Raw genomic sequence first — 26,872 nt, forward strand, 5'->3', positions numbered from 1 at the left:
TTGATATTGGGACTCTCTCAGTTGCCATGGAATGTGTTTACCTTTGCTCACTCTGGCCACAGCACGTGTTTTTGATCTATCAAATTTTATGCCTGGAAGCAGATTCTAAGATTTCTGCAAGGAGCCATGTGGAAGTTAGAACTATTTTTTTTTAAATGGATCAATAATATGCATGAGAAGCACAATTCTGATAATAAAATGAAGACTGGTACCTGTATCTTTTTCCTAATCCTTGGCATTGATTTTACAACAGATGCAAGCCCATCTGTTTAGAAAGTTCTGTTGGCCTCAACCCTGGCTATGGTTTATTTAAATAAATCCCAGTATATGGTGCAGTAGAAAAGAAAAAGGAATATACATGCTTAATATCTTAATTTCTTATTTATTTCTCTGTGGTAGTGTGTATCTGTAGAGCTCCTATGTGTTTTCCTGTGTTGACAAAAACATCCGTGGACTACTAATCCTTTTAGAAAAGCTAAGTAAATATACAGTAGGAAAACAATGAAAAGGAAAAAACAAAAAAAAGAAAGAAAAAAGAAAAATGTGGAACAATGACTAAATAGGGGCTGTAGTAGGACATGATGCCACAAAATAGCGCTGAGCACTCAGACTTTGGAGAATGTCAGACCTAGGGTTGAGTTACAGGCTGTGCAGTTCAGACTCACCTCAAAAGATTTGTTCTTATTAGTGATTTAAGAGCCTGGGCACCCCAAGACTCACAAAGCTGCTGTGAAGGAAGTTGCTGATAGATTTTATCTGGGATACTCCAAGGAATAGATGATGGCTGCAATTTCCTCCTGGTCTCAACATGAATGAGGCTAGAGCTTGCTTTTCCTTTAATAGCCTACAATTTATTTAGTGGAGGTTGATGTAATTTCTGTTACAAGAAAAAGTATTGTATGTTTCTGTATTTGAAGTTTTCCTGTCACTGTTAATTTCAGTTTTTAATGTAAGCTAAAAATTTGAAAAAATGCCTGTGAGACTATGGCTCTCAAGTGCCAGCAGAAATGGGAAAAGAAGAAATTAGTAATAGAAGAATAAAAATATTACATGTCCTGAAAAAATAAGCATTATAAATTTCATAAGTTAAGATTACTTTTAAAAAAAGCCTGTCTGTTAAATGATACAGGGTTTATAGGCAAAGGATGTCTTTTATTAGGATATTTGATAAGAGTTGCCTTGCTTCCACCCTCCATAGGCTTCGTTTTTGTGCTTGAGTTTGTCCAGGAGCTCCTTGTTCATCCATGCAGGCCTCCTGGCATTTTTGACTGACTCCCTCTTTCTTGGGCTGCATCGCTGCTGAGCCTGGAGGAGGTGATCCTTCAATATCAAGCAGCTTTCTTGGGCCCCTCTTCCCTCCAGGGCTTTATCCTGTGGTACTCTACCCAGCAGATCCCTGAAGAGGCCAAAGTCTCTTTCCTCAGGTCCAGGGTAATGAGCTTGCTGTGCACCCTCCTTGCTGCCCTAAGGATCTTAAATGCCACCATTTCGTGGTCACTGCAGCCAAGGCTGCCCTTGAGCTTCACATTCCCCATCAGCCCCTCCTTGTTGGTGAGAACAAGGTCCAGCATTGCACCTCTCCTCATTGGCTCCTCTATTGCTTGGAGAAGGAAGTTATCAACACACTCCAGGAACATCCTGGATCACTTATGCCCTGCTGTGTTGTCCCTCTAACAGATATGGGGTGGTTGAAGTCCCCCATGAGGACCAGGGCTTGTGAAAGTGAGACTGCTCCTACCTGCCCATAAAGGGCCTCATGCGCTCGGTGTTCCTGGTCAGGTGGCCTGTAGCAGACCCTCACTGTAATGTTACCAGTCCCTGCCCTGCCTTAAATGCTGACTCATGAGCTCTTGGTTGGATCCTCATCCATCCCAGTCAGAGCTCCATGCACTGCAGCTGGTCATTGACATGGGAGGCAACACCCCCTCCTCATCTCCCCTGCCTGTGCTTCCTGAAGAGCCTGTATCCTCCCATCCCAATACTCCAGTCGTAGGAGCCATCCCACCACATCTCCAGGATGCCAGTAAGATTATAGCTCTGCAGGTGTGCGTGCATCTCCACCTCCTCTTGCTTCTGATGCACATACGTACTCCCTTCCATATTTAGTTCATACTAATCTTAATATTTCTTTTGTCTATCTGTACATTTTCTCCCACATTTTTACTAAGGAAAATACAGCTGCAGCAATAGCAGAGCAGCTTACTTTGCTGCTTCAGTGCCAGTTCCAGTAACCTGGTGGGTGCATTGCTTTGTGCTTGTAATGCTGTGATCAGCTCCTGCGATGGCAGGATGAGGTGACAAGAGGTGAAGCCCATTCTCCTCAATACCTTTGGTCTTAAGGGTACTGTTCAATCAGGTTTGGTTCATAATTCCGGACAAAAAAAATGTGAATCCATCCAGAGGCATTCTCCTGGGATGTCCAGGTTCCTGTCGAAGCTTCCCCCATCTGCAGTCCCAAAATACAGGACTTCTTATATTTGTTTTAGATGCTACCAGCTTGGAAAGATGTCTCTGGTTTTCAGTTATGACTTTACATGCATTAGGGAGGGAGTCACCTGTCCCTGTGCAGGTGACTATCTGAGCTAAACGTCTAAATGTACGGAGAATCAGCTGAGAGAAACAGGCGCTTCTGATGCATGATGTGTTTGGCTTTAAGCACATTTTTTAAATGGGCTGTGTGCTTTGGAAACTAAATCATGTACATGTCTAAAGTTATGTGAGCGAATCTTACAGCTGTGCCTCCTTAGTTTTAATGTTGAAAATTATATACATTATGAAATGGAGAATTCTCTGGTTTTAATCTTTCTCGTATTAATAGTTCTTCCCAGAATCTCCTTTCAGGATTCTGCATCAAGAAATTAATCACATAATGCAATCACTTTTTTGTTCCTGGCTCTTGACATGCATTATTCCCTTCTTCCCTTTGACGTGTCATAATAAGTATGCAGGAAACATTTAGGCTTTAGCAGAATCCATCACTCTTTTTGAAAGTATAGTTTAATTTACTTCGCAGCGTCACTGTTTTACCCAGCTGCAGCTGAAAACTGATCTTTAGGATTTCGTCTCGTTTATACCTTTTGCTCTGTGACTTTGTGCACTGCAAGGTACGAAGCGAGGAGTCAGAATTCAGCTTAGCCAGCTATCACATAGGGATATGAACAGGAAAGAAGCTGTAACGCTGATCTACAAATGCATAAATTATCAGTACCAAAACTTGGAACTGTCAGAAGGATCCTGATGAGCAAGTCTTACATGTAGTGTACTGAATACAACAGGCTCTCTCTTTCATCCCTCTGGCTGCACTTACACATACACTTCCCTAATGCGTATGCTCGCTTCCTGTTCCTCCTTGTGTGACTTTCTCAGTCGTGCTTCTCTTTCACTAAGGGTGAACAAGACGAAGACCATTTTAATCATAAAATACAAGAGAAAATATTTACGCACATGTGCCACTGTGTACCACGCTCCAGAATAGAGTGTCTTGTTGAATCAGGGTCTTATTTGCTTATAGAACTGGAACAATTTGTACATGGAGTCTGCACATATACCCTTAAACATCTTTAAAATGTGGGACTCCTAAAATCACCTCGGAGTGTTGGGCTGAGGTGAGTTGTGGTCTCAAAAGGACACGAGATGCAATAGTGAAGGGGCGAAAACAGGGTATGCGTGAACAGAGATCAAAGGGTTGCTGGATGCAAAAGGTTGACCAGGCTTTATTTGTGTTTAGTGGCATATAGAATAGGAATGTATATTTAATTTTATGAAAACCGGGCTTGTCCCGTCATTAACAGGATTTAAGCAGAGCCTTTTATACATGGCAGCTATAAAGTGCCCATCTTCTTCTGATGGAAGTCACTAGCTACCCTGTACTATATATTATTGCCAATATCTTGCAGAAAATGTATATTAAGACTTAGATTTTCACAAGTGAATCTTATTTCCTTGCAAGGAGGTTTGTATTCTTTTTGTTCCCCCTGTCTGTGTGGGCCTGAGAGCTGCCATGCCCTAAAGGACGCTGCTGCAGCTACAGAGGTGTGAATGTAAAGAGGAATGGGGGTATGGATGGAAACGAACCAGTAAACTCATCCAGAGGAAACAACATAGAAGACACCAGCTTGGTTTCATTTGCTTGGGGAGCAATGGAAGCACAGAAACTGTCAGCGTTACAAACCGAACAATAAGGATAAAGATTGCAAGAGCACTTCATGCTGTTGCATGTTCAAAACAAATAATGTTTAGAATTTTACCCTTAGCTGGCTATTGCTCTGCTTACACACGACTAGAACTTAAATATTTTCATTTAGTTTGGGGGGATTGGTATTCACTGTTTCATGCCTCTTGATTTTTTAAAGGCAAATTAACTATTGTCTACGAAGTACATGGCTCAGCCATATTATTTTACTTTATGTCCTGAAGCATTGTCCTTTGCATTTTCCTGTGACTTCTGTTTAGACTTACTAAGATGTTGTTAAACTAGTAGAAAGCATGAATACTTCTGTGGGGGAAGGGGAAGAAGTGATTATTCCTTAAGAATCCTTCCTAAACCCACTTTGGACTGACAGTGCTAAGAACTCCTTGATGAGACAGCATCAGGCCAAATTCAGAGCTCAAAACTGCGTAAGGCATAACGCTCGTTTGAAAGCATTGTAAGATCAAAGGTGGGCGCAAGAGCAGGCTCTGGGGATCTTGATTTTGCTATCAGACACCTCAGCTCCACCTAATAGCCACATCAGGTGCTCAGGACTGTCCTAGTCATCTAGCTGATGAAACCCACAGCCTTTCTCGAGAACTTTCTGTGTGCAAATTAATTAAGGATTTTGCTCCATAAGTGTAACCAGAGCACTTTCTCCTCATGGTATTGATCAAAAAAGCAATTGGTAGGAACTGAATAAACATGTCTGAAAATTGCTTTTGATTTTTCTTATTCTTCCATGTTGGATTCTAATTAACCGGTACACACTGAGTGTAGTAATGCAGACCTGTAAATTGTGGAGTATCTTTAGCTAATCTTGTTTTAGTCCACACGTTCCAGTGTTCATAGTTTATATGAATGTTCCAATGTCATGTTAACAATTTATGAACCTTTGTTTTGTAGACTGCAGTGATGATGTATTTCGTTGCAACACAGGAAAATGCCTGAATTATACCTTTGTTTGTGATGGATATGATGACTGTGGAGACCTCAGTGATGAACAAAACTGTGGTAAATGAAAGTTTTGTGCTTTTCTAAAGTCTTTAAGATAGCAGTGTTGCCTAAGCCAGCAATCTTTTCCCTTTAACTACTAAAAGAGTAATGTATCCTGCTGTTCTTCTTTTCAGACAAAGTAAAAACAGATCACAAATTCTTTGTTCAATTTGAGAAGGTTTAAAGGAGAGTTCTGGGTTAATCCAAATTTTGATGTTAGTGGTATTTTGAATAAATATTCTGATTTGCAATTTGTTTTAAACTAATTTAAGATGTTATGGTTGCTTTCTTCCTAGCTTTGCTGAATTTAACAGAGATTAAAGCAAACCATAAGAGGCTACACACTGGTGTTGCCAACTGTTTTAACGTATGATTCATAGTGAACTTGTACGTTTTGATGGTCAAATTCTTTCTTTAAAATTCTATTTTCAATCAGCGTTGTATGTTCTGCCTCCTTATATTTGTCTTTCTGCCTACACTTAACTTTCATAGGGAAAATGAAGTTTTGCCATAGAAAAGAATAGTCTTCACATGTAAATATTGGAAAACTTTGAAAGCCGTATTTGTTCTAACTTTTGCTCCTGGTATTAAACCTGAGAAAAACTAAGTGCTCTAAACAAACTCTTTAAAAGTTAAAATATTATTTCTTACTCTTTTCTTTTGCTTTTCTAAGGAAAAAGCACAGAGAATTTCAAAACTAAAAATCAAGGCACAATTTTTTCTGAGATTTGTTTTATATTTCTGCTCCAAATTCATCATACTCTAAGATCTTTCACTACTTTTTGTCAGTGTTAGGGGTTTTTGTGTGTTTTTTTTAATAAACCATCTTTGATTAACGACTTCTCTAAACGTTAATCTGATTCCTACCACTCCTCTCTTGAGATAGTTTTTTTTTTTTCTATATAAAATTTTAAAATCTAACTTTTTGTGCAGGCTATAAATGGGCTTCATAGCAGATTTGGCAGACTGGACTGTGTCTATGCTCTCTATTTATTTTTGTGTAAAGTCAGCCTGCCCAACAGAATGCTTTTCTTTTTTTGTGGAGGCATTCAGGTAGAAAGAGTAAGATGAAGACCGGAATAGTTTCTTTGTAGATCATTCTTATGGATAATTCTGAGTGTATGCAAATGTCCTGGTTTCGGCTGGGATAGAGTTAATTTTCCTCCCAGTAGCTGCTGTGTTTTGAATTTAGTACGAGAAGAATGTTGATAACACTGATGTTTTTAGTTATTGCTAGGAAATCAGGGACATGTCTTCAGTTTCCCATGTTTGGCTGATGAGGAGGCGTGAAGGAGCTGGGAGGGAGCACAGCCAGACAGCTAGCCCAAGCGGGCCAATGGAAATATTCCGTACCATAGACAGCCTGCTGACTTTATAAATGGGGGTTGGCCAGGGGGCAGGAATCCTTTTTTTATCTGCTGTTTCCTGTAAGTTCAATTCTTCTCTTGTCTGGGAGTTTGGTCCTTTTTGGGAATTTCATGAAATTCACAAAATCTGCGAGTTTTCTGGGTTCCACGCTCGCTGCTCAGGGACTGGCTGTGACCCGGTCATTGGGCAGTGAGAAAATTGTATTGCATATAGTTTGTTTCACATATCCATTATTATTATTGTGATTATTATTAGCAGTAGTGGTATTTCCTTCATTGTCTTTTTAAACCATCTTTATCCTCAGCCCATGAGTTTTGCCTTTTGTCCATTTCTTCCCATCCACAGCAGAAGTGGAGGGGTGAGCGAGCGGCTGCCTAGTGCTTAGTTGACGGCTGCCTGGTTAAACACAACAGCGAAAAACATAGTTTCTAATTAGGCACCAAATACAGCAGTTGAGAAACTTTTTTTTTTTCTTTTTACTTCTTAGTAAAGAGATAAATGTAGGGAACTATTTTCTCTGATTGCAACTGAAAGTCATTCCATGAGATGGGCAGCCAGAAGATCTTTTAATCTACTTAAAAAATCTTAGAAAATTGTTAATTTGCAAATGGAAACAACTGTGCACCTGAGAGAAGGAATGAGTGCATCGCTATCTATACAGGCAATAAAATTCAGAGCATATGTAACCACCATCTGCACAGAAATCTGCAGTCAGAAAGTCTCTTATCGTAATTTACTAATGCAAAATGGCTTACTGGTAAGAATGATTAGCTTAGAGCAATTGATCAATAATACATATTATTAATTTGTCATCCTTTTATGTCCTCAAATTTGCATTTTATTTAGATTGTAACCCAGTGACACATCATCAGTGTGGAGATGGGAGATGTATAATAGCTGATTGGGTATGTGATGGTGACCATGACTGTATAGACAAATCAGATGAAATCAATTGCTGTAAGTTCCCTTAATCTCTACATTAGTTTTTTCTTTCTTTAAAAAAATAAAAAAGAGTGCAAACTAAGTACTATACTTATTACTTGTAAGAAAAAATTATGAGCTTATTTGTTTTGGAAGTTTGCACTTGACAAATGTCCCTTCTGGTAAACATCTGCAGCAAATAAGTATTTTTTACCATTGCTGAGAAGTGCCAGCATTGCCTTGTGTTTCAGCTTCTTGTTAATTACACAATTAGCTTTTTGTTAATTGTAATGTTCCCATTAAAGAGTAATGAAAGAATGTACATAACCTCTTAAGCTGTAGGCATTCTGAGCTCGTGACAGCTTTCTGACGTGTCTGTATGTGACCTATCACACCTTGTCACCGTCGGGGCTTCTGTCTGCTCCAATGGTGATGCTGTATGTCTGCAGGACAACTGCACTGGAATATTGCTGAGGTTGCATACTCAAATCTGGGGGAACTAGCGCATGGTTTAATGTGATTAAGGTTCTAATAAGACATACGCTTATGCTGCTTTGATTCTTGCTGCCATTGCTACCACTATTCTACAATTTTTCCTGGAATCTAAGAACTTAATCTGAAAAAAGGAATGTAAGTAAGTGGGCGAGGAAAAGGTGACAATATTTATGAGAGTTAAAATGATGGGGTTTTTTCCCTTGGAAAAGGTGAACCTTCACCTCAGCTTGTTGCTAATACCTGACATATATAGTCTCAGTCCCTGTAGTTAAAGTTCAGCACAGCTGTAGGCTATTGAAAACATAGCCTACATATAATGAAGAATGTATAGTGACTGTCAGTGCTAAGCAGTGTTGTCAGTTCCTCCTAAAATAACTTCAAGATGATGTTCAAAAATAATTAAGACCTTAAGACCTTCATTAACCTAAGCTGATCAGAATATCATCTTTCTTTTCTCTCTAGCTTGTCATAGTCAGGGTCTGGTGGAGTGCAGAAGTGGGCAGTGCATTCCTAGTGCATTCCAGTGTGATGGAGATAACGACTGTAAAGATGGAAGTGATGAAGAAAACTGCAGTGAAAGTAAGGATAATCCCTCATTTTACTGTTCTTACTAACCTACCATTGACTGCTTTGTTCGGAAGTGCCTTTAGCTAAAGCTGTCTGACAAATTCACTTTCTTTGCCTTTCAAAGAACACTTGCTGAGGCTGGTTGGTGTCTGCTTTCACACAGGAAGTTGTAAGCAGAGTTTTATTAGTCATTAACAATATAAAAAGTTAAAGAAATGGAGGTGATATTTAGTATAATATTTGGTTATCTGACACGATCAGCTGTTACATGAAATAAACTGATACATAGTCACATTGCCTGCAGCAATTAGAAACTACTTTCACAGGAATTGGTGTCATTTTGAGAAGGAATTTTCTGATTTATATCCTTATTTCATCAGAACCTGGGAGTCAGAGAAAGGATGTTTTCATACGTAAACTAATGATTTAGTGTGACTAAGGGAAAATATATGAAAATTTAAGTTTTCACAGCTACTTAATAGCTGTCTCATGATGGACTGTATGAAAAAAAAGGAAACCAGGCACTTTCTTGAGGCCTGGAACATGGTTTCCCGAAGACTTCTGTGCTGTGGCACATTTTGATACTCAGAAAGAGATGTTGTCATGTTGTGACGGTTTCAGCATTTGAAGGTATTTTTCACTCATCGTTCTCTTATTTGTGGCAAGGTATATTTTCAGACTGCACCTTTCCTTCAATGCAAGAATTATTATTATAGCCAGTTCTGTTATCCCTTCAAAAGACGGGGCAGAGTGTGTTTATAGAAATTCAGCATTGACTGTGTTCCAATCAAAAGAATCTACACTGCAGCACAGGGATTTTTAAAGAGTTGAGAAACTCTTCCACTGTGGGATAAGAAGAAATTGGAGAAAACTGTAAAAATGTATTTTAATTTGTGACATCTTTAGAAGTCAAAAGGTTTTCCCTACCTTTCAAGTTCCATTTTGCAATCAGATGCACCTGTAAAATAAGGCAGTCAATTGCTACAGCAAAAAAAAGGACCTCCGTTGCTTCGATATATAACTTGTATGAGGGGAAGTAAATCCACATAATTATGAATAGGTATGACTACATCGTCAGTTCTTTGGGACAAGGTTGTTGTCAAGGACATTGAAAAAAGATGTTTCTGCAGCATTTTCACTATGCCCAGTATAAGGATGTCGTGACTGATTGCTTAATGTTTGTTGACAGTAGTGCAATACAGACACTAAGCAATACTTGCAATTAACCATTTCAAACAGGGTGAGATGATGAAATCCAAACTGTTCAGTCTCTGTGTACAGGATAGTAAATTAAATGACTGATTTTGCAGAAGTCATATGGAAGAGAGAATTTAGTGGTTTGGAAAGGATCTATCGCTGCTGTGAGATATAGAAAAGTGCAGGGATTTGTCAGAGAAACTAACTGCCCAGGTAATGTGCTCTGAAACTTTTTGATGAAGTGCTAGTTTGAGATACTCTGAATTCTGTCTTCAGGACCGTAGTCTTTTCGGGGTTTCTTTTTGTTGTTGTTTGTTTTATTAAACAGTGAAAGCAGTACAATAAAGCTTCAGCTCTGATGACTTTTCTTCAGGATGGTTTTTATTGTCCACCAAAACAATCATAAAATGAGAAGCAGATCAACTGAATGGCACCGAAGAATACTTTCCAGAGGGTATTGTCTTTCAGCTAGGACCTATTGTTCCCTTTCAAATCTGATTTCTGTGACTTTTCATACTCTGCCAGAGGATCATGGTAAATGGCTTTCAGACATCCGTACCTCTCATTCAGAAACTGGGATATAAATCCTTATATTAAACACAGGGGTAAAGAAAAGTGACATCTGGACAGTGCTGCACACTTGTCTTCCTTACACTTCCATGCTTCACTTGAAATGCTGTAGGGTACTTACTCAACTATGTCAAGGAAGTACTTAATTGTAATGTAAACTCTGGATTTTCTCATCGCTACACTCCAGCCATTTTTATTAGTCTGGTAAATAACTAGAATAGTAAATTTCTGTTTTCCTCAGGTCAAACCATCTGTCAGGAGGGAGACCAGAGATGCACGTCCTGTCCTGATCCCTGTGGAACTTCTCCCTGTGAGATGAGGAACAGCCAGACAAACTGCAGTAAGTAGGTCATGCTTCGTGCTGTCACTGCTTTTGGGTGTTTTAGAGTATGATGAGAACGCAGGGTAGGACACAGTAAATAATACTTTAATTTACTATCTAATGCACATGTGTAATGATTAAGTATTGAAAAGGACAAAGTTGAAACAAAAGTTTCATCATAACTCTTGATTATTGGTGCGCTAAGAGATACTCATTTGACACTGAGATATTTTTCCTTCTGTGAATTTTTGATACGTTCTTAATGGGTGTTTACAGTTGCACTTTTTCTTAATATTAAATAGCATTCCATGTTTACAGAAAATAAACAACACAGTATAAGTGTAAAGCAGAAGCTACTGGTTTATTTTCAAAATAAATAAAACATGGTACTGTGTTTAGTAGTCTGGTACTTTAAAACATGGTACTGTGTTTAGTAGTCTAGAGAACTGTTAGCCCTTTTATGAAGGAATAATTTTGATATACAAACTGGAAAAACTAGTTATTTTTCTGACCAATACATATTGTAGAGGACTGGGGTGTTCCACACTGCACATCTTCACTTCTGTGTCCTGTACTACACCACTCCATGCAAGCCTCCTGCACCCACTGTACACTTGCTTTTGAGTAGCTCTCTTTCTCACTTGTGCAATGCAGCACTGTGAACAGATACTCAGAAGAAGTGTATTTGGCTAGGTTTTGAAACTGTGGTAGAACTGTATTCAGAATTAATTAATTAAAACCTGGTAATGTGTTAATACATTCACATCAATTCCGGTCACCTTGGCACATGGGCAGGCTTGCCTTCACTTCCATATGAATGTGTAGACATATCCTGTAATTGCTTTGTGCTGAGCAGTTATTTCTGCAAGGTGTGGTTTGGTACTGTATGGTAGCTTGTTTGGATGATGTTATTCCATTTAAGTTGGAATGGATCTGGGAAAGTCAACTAGTCCAGATTCCACCGTCTCTCTAAAGTTGTGACTGTCACCCACAAGTGTTTGTTTGGACAGGCACCCCGCGTGCTGGGGCCTTCAGATGCTGCAAAAGTAAAGAGATAAGATACTTGGGCGTATGTGCTCTCCATGTGCTTCTACCAATGCTTCTCCTAACTCTTTGAAAAGGGATGGTCATAAGTACCATGTTTAGCAGTAGAAGGAAGTTAGTTCACACCTTTAGTCAACTAGTCCAAACTCCTGATCAAAGCAGGGCCAAAGAAGTCACATGGCCCATGACCTTGTCGAGCTGAGTGTTGAGTATCCCCAAGGACAGAGATTCCACAGTCTTTCTGGGACACCTGTTCCAGTGTTAGGCCACTCTCTCTTTTAATAAAATTTAGATTTTTACAATAATTAATTTTTTTTTTTTGTTGAAATCTCAGACATCTTCACTGAATTATCTTGGTGATTTTCTTCTTGGTCATTTTCTCCTTTGTGTCTTGCAATTCATGGTCAGATACTATCTCCCATGAGAGGCTGTCCCCCTCCTGGTGAAAAGGAAGTAATGTGTCTTGTGATACATACATTAATCAAGGAGAAATCAAACATGAGACATCACAACAGATCAAATTTCTCTGGTTGTTGACCACATCTGCAGTTCCTGCTGAAATCCCTTGGAACTGTAGGTACCTGGCATTGTCAAAGAAAACAGTTCTTCAAGTAATCTCCTCTTGTCTTTGAGATTTGGAGCTATTTTCCTGATTTTTAATTTCACAATACATGAATATTCATTGAGATATAATTACTGACTTGAATAACTCCACTCTAGCTAGTCACAAGTTTATATATATATGATAAGATTGGTTCTCTGTGGGCTAAAGGCTCCTGGGAGTGAAGAATGTTTCATCCCAGATCTCTCTGCCTGCAGGAGAAGCAGCAGCTTTAGCAGCCTGTGCCTCTGAGAACAGGTGTTTCTTCTCAGTTTCTCCATTTGAAGATTCGTCTTTTTTATTTGAGCATTACTGACTTTACCACAAAACTGTGGTTTACCCAGGAACAGGGACTTCCATATTTCTATCTGCTGTTTCAAAGCTTCTTTACTCATAGTGCTTCCAAAACTTAACAGGCGTTATACTAAATCCTGTTATATATGTTTAAAACTGTAGCAACTTTACATTTACTCAGGTCAAAAGCAGACAGTGTTTTGAAATATTATGAAATTTTTAAATGCTTAAACTGCTTAGTAAAGAACACATAAAATGTACCTGATGTATTGTGACAGGATCAACACTGGACTCGCAGCTGCTGGCTGTGTAGTCACCTGTCGTGCGTAAGACAGGTCCTCTATTCTGCTGGCAAACAAGGCACCAGCAGCAGCCTTACCCAGCAAGTGGGAAAATAAATAAATTCCCACAGTAGCCTCTGGTTCTTATATACTCAGGGAGCAGTTCTCTCAAGCAAATTATCTTTCATGAACAGCAGCTACAGCCCTGTACAACAGAACAGTCTTTCAAGCAGTGCGAGTGCAGTTTAGTCTTTCCCACAATAAGAAAGAGCTGAAAGTGTGCTTTCTTTCTTGGACTCATCTTCCTTCTGGATAAATCAGTAGGAGACTTACTGTGGTCCAGAGCTGTTTGTCCTGTGGTCCGAAATCTTTTCCTGATCAATGCAGATTTTTGTATCTCATTGTATGTATGGACAGCAATTTTGGAAAGCGTTTGAGTGGCAAGGACTATGTTGCCAGATAGTGAAAACCATTTTTTGACACGTGATATTCAAATTCTGAAACAATGTTCCTATTCCATGTCATGAGAAACACAAGAGCTTTTTGGTGAAGATGCTTCCTCACAATATTATGGGTAACAGTCTGTAATTCTCAGCAGGAATAACACATAAACTTAATTAGACTTCTGGATTGTGTCTCCTTCTTCCTTTCTGGTCCATTGACTATTTAATTTTTTTATATGCAATGGAACCACAAGAGAATTTGGGAGAGATTTTTCTTGCATAACATCTGGAAGTACTATTGTCTTTTTTCAGGTTATTGTTGCTGTTTATATTTTGAGCAGAGTTACTTCATCTTTGGTAAGGGATGAGAGTTCCTGTGGAAATTTTGACAAAGCAATATTTTCTGGCCCAAAGAACTCTTTGGCTGGAAAGTTCTACAGCGTAGGCCACACGTCTCAATATTGAATATGATGGATGTTCTCCATGTGTAATAATGTCTGATCAGTTTAGGCTGGCGTTATAATGCAGTTATAAGGTATTTAGGATAACAGAACAAACATCTGAAGGGAGATTGTAACGAAGGCAGAGCCAGGTGATTTCGGTGCTCAGTGACGCGACCAGAGGCAATGGGCGCAGACTGACACACGAGAGGTTCCCTCTGAACATAAGGAAAGACTTTTTTTCCTGCAAGGGTGTCTGGACACAGGTTACCCAGAAGGGTTGTGGAGACTCCATCCTTGGAGACAGTCAAAAGCTGGGCATGGGTCTGCACAACTGGCTCTAGGTGCTCCTGCTGGAGCAGGGGGCTTGGACCAGATGACCTCCAGAGGTGCCTTCCAATCTCAGCCTTTCTACGATGCTGTGCAATATCCCATCCACCTCTGTTATTATGTTTGGAACTAATTCCTATACAGTAGGTAGAGCAAGTTAATAATAAATACATGAAGATATTAAACACAGTCATAATCTGTTTGGGTTTTTTTTTGATTTAGGATAAAAGATGCAATGAATTTTATTCCTTGTTCCCCACTCATTAGGTTATTCTTACATATACTATAAATAAGGGAGTAGCAAGATCTCTTAAACTGTAGGACAGACATCAGAAGCAAAGATTAAAATCTGGTTTACTTAAATTCAGTCGGATGTTCCCCTGGAGTGTATGCTCTGTTTGTTACTCTGCTTGTGGATCGAAGGGAATTGCATGTGAGAGTCAAAATTATTCTTTTCAAACCTTCAACAACACTTTTGCGCATAATGGGATAGAAGATTTCTAAACACAGTGGGAAAATTGTAATTGTATTGAAAACATCTAAAGAGCTATTGTACAGGGGTGTTTCAGTGGACTAGATTTTCTTCTAGAATTTACCGAAACCCTTATAAATATTAGGCATAACAAAAGAGAGAATGATATATTACATTTCTACCTTTTAGTCTTGAATAATCTTACATTATACAAACACTTAGAGTATTGCATGTGCTTTTGTGTTCACTTACTCGCGTTTCATCACAAAACACTGATGAACATAGAGTATTCTGTACACATCAGGAAAAGATTCTTACTGTGGAAAAGTCAAAACTAAACTGGTCTGGGCATCTGGGGCTGAAGTGTGGGAGTACAAGGGAGACTCCACTATGAAGAGAAGTAAATGGCAGTAATATGAGGAGGATTGTCGAGGTCTTTAAACCTCATGTGCTCCAAAGCTGGGACTAAGTGGTGCGAGACAACATAACTAGTTCAGTATTGGCAGTATGCGAGGATTTAGCAGAGAGGAAAAGCTGTGTATAAAATGAGCTTTGTGATCCCCAGGTTAGAGGTAAATGCTAAAAGAGGTTAGAACAGGGAATGCCAGCCCAAGAAAGACATCCCAGTTCTGCTGATCGCCGAATAATTGACTGTTGGATCTTCTTTCGAACTCCTCTCAAAGCTCCAGCTGTAGGATCACACAGTTGCCACACTGTGCTGGCACCTGATACTAGCAACTGCCTGGCAGAGAACATTAATCATGTTAACGTACATTTTCTTCCAGAATAGGCAAATATATGCAGTCTTTTGATAACAAATGACTTTTGAATAGTACACTTTCTCTTGGAGAATTTTCTCATATTTCAAAAGTAAATAAAATTAAATAATTTCACATTCGTTTTGGCACTAAATAAAAGGCTGATTTTCAGTCTGAATTGAAGTGAAATTCTGTCGTTTTCTGTTGTGGTGGAAAATTGACAAATAAATGTTTCTGACTACCCATTTGGGAAGAAATACAAAAGCTGTACATTTTTTTAAATCCAAAATGCTTGGTCAGTTCAATATGTTTTGTGATAAATTACCCAGCTTTTGGGGACTTTATGTATATAGCTATAGTCTGTGTAATCATATGGACTTGTAGCCATTGCATTTATTTTGCTTTTGCTTATCATTCTCTGTATTATCAATTATGTCTTATCTGAATTAAATTATTAGCATGTAAACTGTCTCTTACTCAGCATTCATGCAATACATAACCTAATTTTCCCCATTCTTCCTTCAGATCTTGGGACGCAAAAATAAATTAAAAAAAAATCCTGCCTTTTGTTTTCCATGCAGAGAAATTGTGCAGTCTCTGTCATTAGAGATTTTTCAAGACCCAACTGAATAAAGCCTTGAGAAACCTGATCAGTCCTCAGAGCTGGCCAAGCTTTGAGCAGGACGTTGGACTAGAGACCTCCTGAGATCCTTTCCAACCCAAAGTATCCTATGATCCCAGTCATCTTAATTTTGACAATTGCCCTGCCACTATGAGGTGTGTTATGGTAGCATAGTACACCAGCAAGAAGTGGGTTGCTGTGTGGTACAGGAGCTCTTGAAAACCATCAGAAACTTGATCTGCAAAGAATAAATCTATTTTTAAAGAACAGTTTATTTTACATGTTAAAGTTAAGATGTTACTCAGGAAGTTCATAGGTATTGGTAAGGGAGTATAAGTCTCCAAATAGGTTATTAGGCAGGCAGAGGTCAAACCCACCTTGCTTTACTGGTATGAATAAAGCTCATGAAGGGTCTTGAGCTCTGACACTTTTAGTTTCTGAAGCCTGAGAGGAAATCCCATGACTGATAAATTTGCCAAGTACTTGCATAATTCTTTCTTCTGTATTTCATTTAATCTCACACCTTTTGTGTTTCTTTTTTTGTTTTCTTTCTGTGAAAGGTCAGTGTGAACCAATTACTCTGGAGCTCTGTATGAACTTGCCTTACAACTATACTTATTACCCAAACTACCTGGGCCACCGGACGCAGAAGGAAGCCTCTATCAGCTGGGAGTCTTCTCTTTTCCCAGCCTTGGTTCAGACCAACTGCTACAAGTACCTTATGTTTTTTGCCTGTACAATCTTAGTACCAAAATGTGACCCCCACACAAATCAGCGGATCCCACCTTGCAGGTACTATGCTACACTTCATTTAATTCTTGACTGACATTGTCTGTCATATCACTCTTCCCCAATTTTATGTTTCCATGGAAAATTCCAGAAATTTTGCTCTGGAATTGCATAGCAAAAGGTAGAGAACCATGTTTTATAAGATCATTAGATGCAGTTCATTGCGTGTGTGTGATTAATATCTGAAGTATTCAAAACAAGGAGAGGAATAGCAGATCAATACTTTAAAAAATTTCCTCCATACGTGCTGTGATGGGTGCTGCTTTGAAGATTGTCTACATTTTAACTCTTTCGCTAAGGACTGACAACTAAATGGCTTGCAGCAGCTTTTGGAAAGTGTGAGCTTTGGCCAAAGATTTGGGTGTGCAGAGAACACAGGACAGAAATGGCTTAGACATCACAGCTAACAAAATCAAATTTTTAGAATGTATTCATTATATTGTTGTTGTTGATTTGAGGGTTTTGCCATTATCAATAATGTTGTAAATAATCATAAATAATAATTGTAAATAAAAATTCTGGCATTCAGAAAGCTGAGGTTATAAAGTGGTGTGAGTCAAGTATCGAGGAGGATCTAAAAGGAAAGAGAGAGTCTGTAACGGTAGCGTGGTTGACTGATGTCAATCCATTCATCCGTTCCTTCCAGCTGCCCAACTCAATGATGATTCATCCGGTGTAGAAAAACATTGACTCTTCTTCATGCAATCCCCCAAAACAAAATTCAATTTGAGAAGATTAATAATGTATTGTTTTCTCAAAGGAGCATAAAATAATTGATCCTATATGGATCTGTTTTATTGGTTTTGGTCACTGCATTTCTTGAAGCTTATTGCATGAAAAAGAAGGTTCATTGGTCAAAAGATCAAAGGAAAATGAGTGAAATAAAATGCCTTCCATGAAAGGAGTCAGTTCCTGGAAGCGAGATCTTGAAAAATTAATCAAATTAAATAAAAGGCAAGAGTAAAAGGGACATGAGGGAAATAGAAAGAAATAAAAATGGGTGGGATCCTACCATTGAATATTTTTCAATCTATAAGAACAAAGGAGAATTGTCTTTGAAACAGTAGCAAAAAGTCCAAATGATTATAGGTTTAGAAAATATGTTCTAAAGTGTGCGATTAAATGAGTTGCTGAGTCTAGAAACAAGAGAAGACTGGAGGGGACATCATGGCCTTCAAACAGGTAAAAGTGAGCTTCTGTGAGAAAACAACTAAATGTTTCACCATGTTCATTGAGCTTAAACCAGGAAGAAATGGATTTAAAGTTCATCAAGAGATCCACAGGTCAGATATAAGGAAAATAATACATAACTTTGTATGAGAATGAGTGATAAGGAAGTATATGAAGTCTTGCTAACTGAAGGGTTTTTAAACACAGCTGAGACAAATACCTATTAAGCATGATGCATGTTTCTGTTTGGAGGAAGACAGGAAAAGGATGTTGAGGTTCCTAATCCTATACTGTCTAGTTAATATTGCGGGGGGGGGGGAAGCGGAAAAAAGGCAGTTGATACAGGGATTCAAAATATCACAGATACAAGACAAGACTATGGTCTTGAACAGCACATCAGCTATGATTCCAGGCAAAAGTATTTGCTAAATGAATAAAATAATGCTTAAAATAAAAGGGGCTTTTCCTATTATGCAAGTTCTCTTTGTACGTTTGAAGCATTTGACATTGGGTCAAATGTTGAGAGGCAGGATAGGACTATTCAAGCCTTTTTCCAGGTGTGATGCAAGCTTCTGTTGCTCTGACAACAGACTCAACATTAGCTTGACCTGTGCTTTTATTTTCCCCAAACTTTATTTTATTGAATTCACTGGGGAGTTCTTTGCTCTTTTGATTGCAGTTTTAAATATTTTGTCCTTCTGAAACCACATGGTTTCTGAGGGAGCATCAGGAGAAGAGGTAGCATTTCACTAGTACAAAATGTATTTGACTTTTTTCCTGAAGGAAAGCGGTTAGTTCTACTTAAAAAAGGTTCTTTCCCATCGCTTACAGAGGAGAGGATGCTTGTAAGTAGTTATATTTGGCTATTCTGTTATAGCTCAGGTAATAGTATGCATACAGTAATACAATGTTTCAACAGTAGCAGCATGTCTTTGTATATATATATTTTTTTAATGTAAAAAATCTGATTAACTGATTTTTCCTTCATCTTTGAAGAGATGATTTTTTCCTTGCTCTTCATCTTCGTCCATGTTGGCTAGGATTATTAACTTGCAGTCACTGGGAATTTCTAAGACTTTCACTCAATTACTTTGTGCAATTCCACTTTGTCTCTTCAGGACATTATGTGTACAGTCTAAGGAACGCTGTGAGTCTGTGCTTGGGATTGTAGGTCTGCAGTGGCCTGAAGATACTGACTGCACTCAGTTTCCAGACGAGAACTCAGACAACCAAACTTGTCTAACGCCAGATCAAGATGTAGAAGGTAACTCCTGTAAATACGTAGAACAGGAAATTCAAGATTTAATTAGCTTCCCAAAGTCACCGATTTTTTTCTGCGTACCCCCTCTTCAAGTTATGATATTTAAACTGTGGAAATGATTCGATATTGAGTTTCAGGGAATTTGGATGCCTACAGTTTCCTTCTGCAGTGGTCATTGGATGTGAGATCTGTGGGGATTCTGACATACCTTTTCTTTATCTTGCCAAAGCACCAGTAAAATAGCTGGGACAGTAGTGAACTGGTGTGTGCTACAGTGCCTGCAGTACGCTGATGGTGCTCACTTCTCCTGCTTCTCCTACTCACCTAAATGGTGATAACGGTCTTTCCACAGTCTTGATCTTGCTCAGAGAAAGCAATGGGCGGAAGCTAGTTAGTCTATAGTTCTTCTAGTGGAGGTGTATGGCTGTGAATATAGTGAAGGAGTCATGAAGAACCAGTGAAGCATCTGTAGCTCTTAGTACTATTTCTTCAAGCAAAGTCCATGTGCACTTGTATCACTGTGAGGATTTTATAAAGATGTGTAATACTATAGTAATAAAATCCTCTGTCGTGGGACTTCTGAGAGACAAGGAGATAATTTCCCTCTACAGCAGTGGGCTGATGGAAACGAACTATGCATTATTACACAGCAGAGCGTAGCAAAGGAAAAGTAAGATTTTGGCCCAACAAGTTGAGTTAAAGAAAAATAACTTGATTTCATTTTCTCAGACATCAAATGTCTTTTAACCTTCCTCCCTGTGTTATTAGATCATTTGGCTTTGAGATGTAACATAGAAACACTGCTGCATACAGAACTAGTGTGTTCCACTTCTAGAGACAAATTTTGTTCACTTATAAAAACTACAATTTAAAAAAATTCTCACTTTAATTAGAGCGACTCTGCCTAGTAAGGTGATTTCACTGCTTGTTGATTGTCTTAGCACTGAAATGGATATTCCTGGAAAATCAGTGAAAAAGGAGGGAGTTTTAGTATTCTTTTAGAAATAGTGTAACTAATTAAGGAGTCTTATCAGAGTTGGTTTGGGTTCACTTACTGCTAGAATTTTACGTTGATGCAGTGCCAGATTTCTACTGACTGCCAATGTTGGTTAGAAAGTCTTCCCTGGGAAGTTTAAAATCTTATGTAAATATTTCTGAAAAAACAGACGTAACAAAAGAATTTAAGCTTCTGAGAGCATTTAATATGTTTATGATTACAAAATATAGGGTATTTTCCAACTTAAGCTATAATTGACAGAGTTATTACAGTGTGCTGAACTGCTCAGCTTCTCTTCCAGTCAGTGCTGAGTCCAAGAATGCTGCTGGCTGAGACAGTATGCGTTGTCAACGGAGTTATTTTGATAAGGAGTTATTCTTAAATGCTGGCAGTATAGTTCCCATACCTTTTATCACCAGAATGTTATTTTCTAAGGCTCCCAAGTCCATTGATGATATTTTTGGTACAACTGTTTATTGAACCCTAAAATTTACCCAAGGAACTGAACGGCCTTAAATATCTGAGACATTTTGCAGGATGGAAAAAAAAAGGCAATATACGATGGAGGTTTTACATCAAAGTCAGTGACGTGGGTGGATTTTTCAAAAGCATCTAAATAAACCCTTGTCAAAATGGTACTCTGTAAGATAAGGCAGAAGCGATGTAAGGGTTAATTAGTGGGCATTTATAAGTGGTTTCACTAATTCAAACAGCCACACAATTGACAAAATATGTGGGGTTTTTATCCTGGGGATCACTTATACTCATTTCAAGATGATCTCTTTCTGCTTCACACACCACCACAACAGTGAGAAAAGTAGCTTGAAAATCCATGCCCACAATCTGAACTTTGTATGCCAGTTATCTGGCAAGAGCTTTGAAATTTGGCAGAGGGCAGCATGCAAGGGAGAGCTCTGGAAAATATTTCTCCCCCCCATTCACAGTGCAACTGTTCCGAGCCTCGCCTGCTACATAGTTCCAGTTTACTATCGCAGAAACGTTCTGTTCCTGTCATTTACCCTTGCGAAACAGCCACAGGGATAAATAAATAAGCACCCATGTGATGATTTCGCTGAGCCTGATGGAGTCTTGTTTCTCCCTGTTCCTTGTCATCGACAGAATGCTCACCCAGTCACTTCAAGTGCCGGTCCGGGCGGTGTGTCCTGGCATCCAGAAGATGCGATGGGCAAGCTGACTGTGAGGATGATAGTGATGAGGACAGCTGTGGTAAATAAATTCGATGAGTTGAATCTTTTGAATAAGGAGTAGTTGAAGCATTAGAAAAAGAGGTTTTGTTTTTGCTTCAGGTATTTGAACCATAGCACGACTGTTCAGAGGATAAGCCCCTTTTTCTGCAAGAAAAATACATTTGAAAGTGGGTTTTTTGAAGACTAGTGGCAGTAAAAATACGTTAGCAAGCATCCTTCCTGATTAATGTCAGCACAATTTACGATAATTGATCATTTAGATTCTGCTAACCATATTCCAGGATGTTTGACTATTCCTTTAGTAATCAAGATGAAAAATGCTGCAGATTTAATTTTGGTACTGCTGGAGGTTCTGCTAAGCTAAAACGTGACTTCCTGGCAGTTTAAGTCTTGAATTCATAAATAGAGTTTTAAATTGATACGTGGTAATGTTCTCATTATGATGTATTGACAAAAGGTCTGTGTTGCTGAAGTGAATTCTGTATTACAAGGGTCAAGAATTACATCATTTTTCAGATCAACCTCTGGTCAACCTCAAGCTGTAGGTACAAGGATAAAGTGGTGACCACAAAGTTTATTCTCCAGTATATTTTTGAGTTTACTTATCGTAGAGATGCTCTTGACTTTTGACTTAAGGGTTGTATGGAGCTTGAGAATAACCGACAAATCTCTTGGTCACTATTTATCCTTGTACGTGCTGGCAAGAGAGTTTTGAGAAGGAGAAGAGAGTTTATGCTGTTTCTTTAAGTGACTAAGGTGTAGCCTCCACGGAGTTCTGCGTGGTGGCCTGGCATCCCTAGGGGCAAAGAGAAAAACTATAAATCACTAGGAATTTAAAGAAGAGGTGTGAATATGAGTAAAGGATTGGAAAACATTCCAGCAGAATAGGGCTAAGGTGCACAACCTGTTTTTTTTTTAACAGAGAGGAGGTTAAGATGCAAGCAGTTTATGTAAGCAACAAAACCGTGGCAATAAAATACTTTCTGCTCAGCTGCACAAAAATAAAATAAGATCCAACATCTGAAAGCTGATGCTAAGCTAAAATTCAAGCTTGACAGCTCTGTAAAATGCTTCTTTTGTAAGAGCAAGTTGTTTTAATGATTGGAGTAACCAAGGGGTTATTAATCACTAAGGCGCTATGTATTCTCAGTCTGTGGGAGTTTTCAAATCACTCTTGTATTCTCTCTCCTCTTTCTGCCTGATTCCTCTCCCCCCACAAAAAGAAAGCGAAAAGAAAAAAAAGATATGCTCACTGAAAGAGGATTGAATACTAAGTCGTTCCCTTGTTTGGATTACAAAGGAAAGGCAGAGCTGATATCACAGTGACTCTTTCAGAGTTTGTCATCTCTTTCCCTTTGAATCAATTGTCTCAGTTGTCCTTCCTGCCAAATATTCTTTGTTGCCACCTGTTCTTAACTCCTCAGAGCACTAATTGCTACGTGTCTTTTAGGATAATTCTATTCTCCTAGACATCAACATATGAAATATTGCTCTAATATATGACATTCATTTCTCGAGCAGATCTCTCTCTGTCTCTATTGTCTAGACACAATGTCACTAGCAATCAGCAGAATTCTTATCAGTTTCTATAAATATGGAAGACTGTATCTGCTAGGAAATTATCGCTGTCAGGGTGACATTACATTGACCAGGGGTAATACTGTTACTGAAGAACAGAAAGTCCTTGTAGAGCTCCAGAAGTAACTGTCTCTGACGCATTCGTATTCCTTGTGTGCAGGACAAAACCAAAGCTTGATGGTCTTTCCATGTGTAAATGGCTAGCTCACATTTTATTAGATTTATCCTTTGAAATTGGTTTTATACCATTAAATAATGGTCAGCATGGAAATTAAAAAAGATGGTATTTGAAGTGCCTTAAATGAAAGGCCTGGAACAGCTTCACAGTGCAGGGAGGAGAAGGCTGGAAAAGACCAGCTACAGCTTCTGAATGCTCGTGCTACTCTGGCCAAAAATGTGAGGTAGAACAGTCCGAAGGGACCAAGCTGTGTTCTGCCCAGGCAGAGGAGAGCTGTGTTCAGCACCCACTGTCCCTCCTGCTAGGAATCCCTGTCATACCTCCACGTGATCTTTGGGAGAGGAAGACTCACCCGTGCAATTACAGCAAAATCCTAAGACTTTAGAGCCGTTTAGGCTAGGATTTGGGGAGGAAATTTGACAGAGATTTCTGAATGTGAGACTTACGGGTGCATTTCAGTAAAGTGTCAGGAAGGTAATTTCTGAAAATTATTATTATGATAGACGTCAAGAGAATTTGTGGCATTAAATATGCTTGACTGTAAGTGATCATATTAATTTACTGGCTGCTGAACAACAAAACTACAAAAACTGAGGACGTAACATTCAAAATCAGTGTTGTCCTTCACTATTTTCTACAGTCTGAGTTCTGACTGTAGTATTTTAGTTGAGAGAAAATTGTGATGGTCTAAATGTTGATGACTTAAAAATAATTGCATGGGGAATATATGTGTGAATACCAAATGGTGCTTCATACTTTGAAGAAGCATGAATGTAAGATCATATGTGAATCCCCATCTCTTGCCAAAACATATGTTTGAGATGGGGGTAATGTAAATATGAATGAGTTTTCCTACCTCTGTTTTCACTTCCATGTCATTGTCATGAAATTAAAAATGTACGTCACAAAAATATTTAGAGAAGAAACACAAATACACCAAATAGTAGATGGCTTCTACCCACACAACAGTGTATTTGCACACCGAATTCAGTACGTAGTGAATTTTTCCTAGGGAATTGTCTCTATATTTGTCTATGTCATACACGAAGATAGATTTTGGAGAGTCCTGGTACACTTCACAGTGTAACACTGTAATGTGTGATGAAGGGGAAAAGCAAACATGTATTTAATTAATTGTAAACACTCTGCTAAAAAATTGCAAGGTTCATAAATTATATTTTTTTAAGCTTTATTATTTTATCTTCACATCAAATTCCTAACATGACTGACATTCTTTGTTCGTTATTAAAGGTTTTGTTTGGTTTCAATTAATTTTTCATTAATAGTTATCACAAATATTGCCAAGAAGGAGGCCTGGAAAATGGTGATACCCAAGAAAGTCCTTTGATCATGTGGAATTAATTTCACAGGTTCCAGCTTGTTTATTTCCCTGTGCTGTAACATTTATTTACATGGCTTTTTGAACCTAAATAAAATCAAGCACTCCACACATCTAGGTACCATTTAAATGCAAGTAGATTTTTCCAGGAATCGTATGAGCTAGTAGTGATTCTCTGGTTCATGTTTGTAAAATACTTCTGAAATAACACTTCCTGGAAATAGCCCACCTGCCTAACAGACTGTTGGTACGCTGCTGTAAATTCAGGTCCAGGCAAACAGAGGTGCTGCTTCAAACGCAGTTTGTGAGCTCATATCTCAGCTATTTGCATGTGGGGACATCAGGGCTGTCTCCTGGATTTGATTCTGGGTTAAAAAGACAACTAGTATGTCAAAGTGTTTCAACTGGTATCACAGTGAAGTGCTTTATTAGTTGATGGAAATAAATAGTGAAAAAAACCAAGAGAAAACACTTTTCTAAAATGTACCTTGGGCCCTTCTTAGTTTCCTCTAGCTGACTAACAGGAATTTTACTATCAAAGCACTCTGACACAGTTTTTATAAGTATTGTCCCTGAAATCAGAGAGGCTGGTTAGCAGGACTTCAAAGAGGCGATAACGAACCCTCTTGAAGATTCATACAGCCATTGGGTCTTTCTAATCTTTTCTGACTTGGATTACAGAACCAGGAAAACTGCTTATGGCCAGTACTTAACAGTGTCTCTCTACTGTTCATTGTGATCTGCATGAGATTCTGTATCAGCACTGCCAGAAAGATTTACATATTTCTATGCTTTTTCGTGGAGATTCCATGCTGTCATAGGATTTGCTTTTGAAAGACCAACGATCTGTGCAGTACGCTTTTAAAGGAAGCACTACAGACTTCAGGGTTAGAAAAGTCTATATATTACTAGTAAATGTATTTGAAGAGTCGTGGTCTGTGGGTTTTGAGGTAACTGAGCTAATGCCTAAGCCATTACTTGTAGATATGCCTAGCATAATATAGATTATTATTTAAAAACCACTGAAGTATTATCAAGTGTTATATATTTTATACCTCTTTATCAAGTGTGCACTGTGACAATCTTACTTCCATTTCTTCTTTAGTATTGGTACCTTTTATAATTTATAGTGCAAGTGAAAATATTTTGGGTGTTTCAGGATTATTAAGGCAGAAGATGACAGTAGATTTGACATTGCATGCAAATGTTTCAAACCCGTGCTTCTCTGCCTCCAGGCTGTAGAGAAAGGGGTCTCTGGGAGTGTCCTCTGAAGAAGCTGTGCATCAAACACACGATGATCTGCGATGGTTTCCCAGACTGCCCTGACATGATGGATGAAAAGAACTGCTGTAAGGGCTTGTGCAGGTCGTTAGTCCTGTAAAAGGCTAATCACATTTTTGGGATCTTGGGGTGCAACATAAATGAAAGTAAAAGCTGTTCTACAGACAGAAAGGCTTAGTCATTCCCTCAGTTTCCTTTTCAGTTTTTCTGTGGCACCAATTTATCTCTTTCCTCATCTTGTGTCATCTGTTGTTCACATCTTTGGATCGTTGCTGTCTGCTTGGCCATTCCAGTCCCGTCTCTTTTTCTCTGTCTGTCCCTCCTCCTTCTTGTGTCCTTGTGCTTCTTTTCTTTATTCCTTGTAGCTTCTTGACTCCTTTTCCCAACTTTTCTCAACTTCATTCCATATAGGTATAGCTGCTCACTGCTCTTTTTTTCTGGATTTCCACTGTATTTTCCTTCTGATCTGTTCTTCGGTGATTTTCATCTATCTCCCTGCTTTATCTGATTCCTCTTCTGCTTGACAATTCTGAGATTCTGCCTCCCCACTTGGCTCCACAGGCTTCTACAATCCAAGCTGTGATACGTGTCAGAGATACAAGGCCTAGCATGGTACGCGGGCAGTATGGGCGCGCTGGCCGAGCGCAGGTCAGCTCGAAGTGCTGACGGTGTCCGACAGGCCCCCTGGTCCCCCCGGGAGCTGCTATGCAGCTCACTAGTGGGATGCGAAGACGTGGAAGACCTGGGAACAGCAGCTGCTTTGCTGGACCTCATGCTCCCAGCCTGCATGAGAAGCTGGGAATGGGTGCCGTGAGATGTTAGCTTCGCTTTCACAAATACATTAGTGGTACTCTGAGTTCTTTTCTTTTGAGAAAACCTGGTGTGTGGGCGTGTCCCCAAGACAAGCAGCTAAAGAAGACGTGCAGGGTGACACAGCCTGCACAAGAAAGCAGAGGTGCTTAGTAAACCTGGTTGAAAGCTGAAACTTGAGTTCTCTGGGCAGTCCTGCTTCTTCAGCATTTTTGCTGGGACTGTAGGATATAATTTTACAATTTTAAAAAAAGTTGCTTCAGAGTCTCTGGAGTTCTGTTGGCAGGGACAGGATGGCAGGCACCTTTTGCGTGCTGTGTGGAGCACATCAACATATTTGCCAGAATAACT

General features: G+C 39.0%; 1 protein-coding gene across 1 annotated transcript in view; it reads left to right on the forward strand.

The window, feature by feature from the left end:
- The window catches only part of CORIN (corin, serine peptidase), a 129,316-nt gene that overhangs the window by 79,431 nt on the left and 23,013 nt on the right, over positions 1–26,872 (forward strand). The window contains exons 7-14 of the mRNA XM_075422040.1: positions 5,096–5,203; positions 7,400–7,510; positions 8,432–8,548; positions 10,545–10,643; positions 16,471–16,702; positions 18,988–19,133; positions 21,247–21,354; positions 25,666–25,779. Of these exons, the coding sequence (XP_075278155.1) occupies positions 5,096–5,203; positions 7,400–7,510; positions 8,432–8,548; positions 10,545–10,643; positions 16,471–16,702; positions 18,988–19,133; positions 21,247–21,354; positions 25,666–25,779 (1,035 nt within the window). The remainder of the gene's footprint in view (positions 1–5,095; positions 5,204–7,399; positions 7,511–8,431; positions 8,549–10,544; positions 10,644–16,470; positions 16,703–18,987; positions 19,134–21,246; positions 21,355–25,665; positions 25,780–26,872) is intronic.

The sequence above is a fragment of the Opisthocomus hoazin genome, chromosome 5, assembly GCF_030867145.1.
Source record: "Opisthocomus hoazin isolate bOpiHoa1 chromosome 5, bOpiHoa1.hap1, whole genome shotgun sequence".
Classification (NCBI taxonomy): domain Eukaryota; kingdom Metazoa; phylum Chordata; class Aves; order Opisthocomiformes; family Opisthocomidae; genus Opisthocomus; species Opisthocomus hoazin.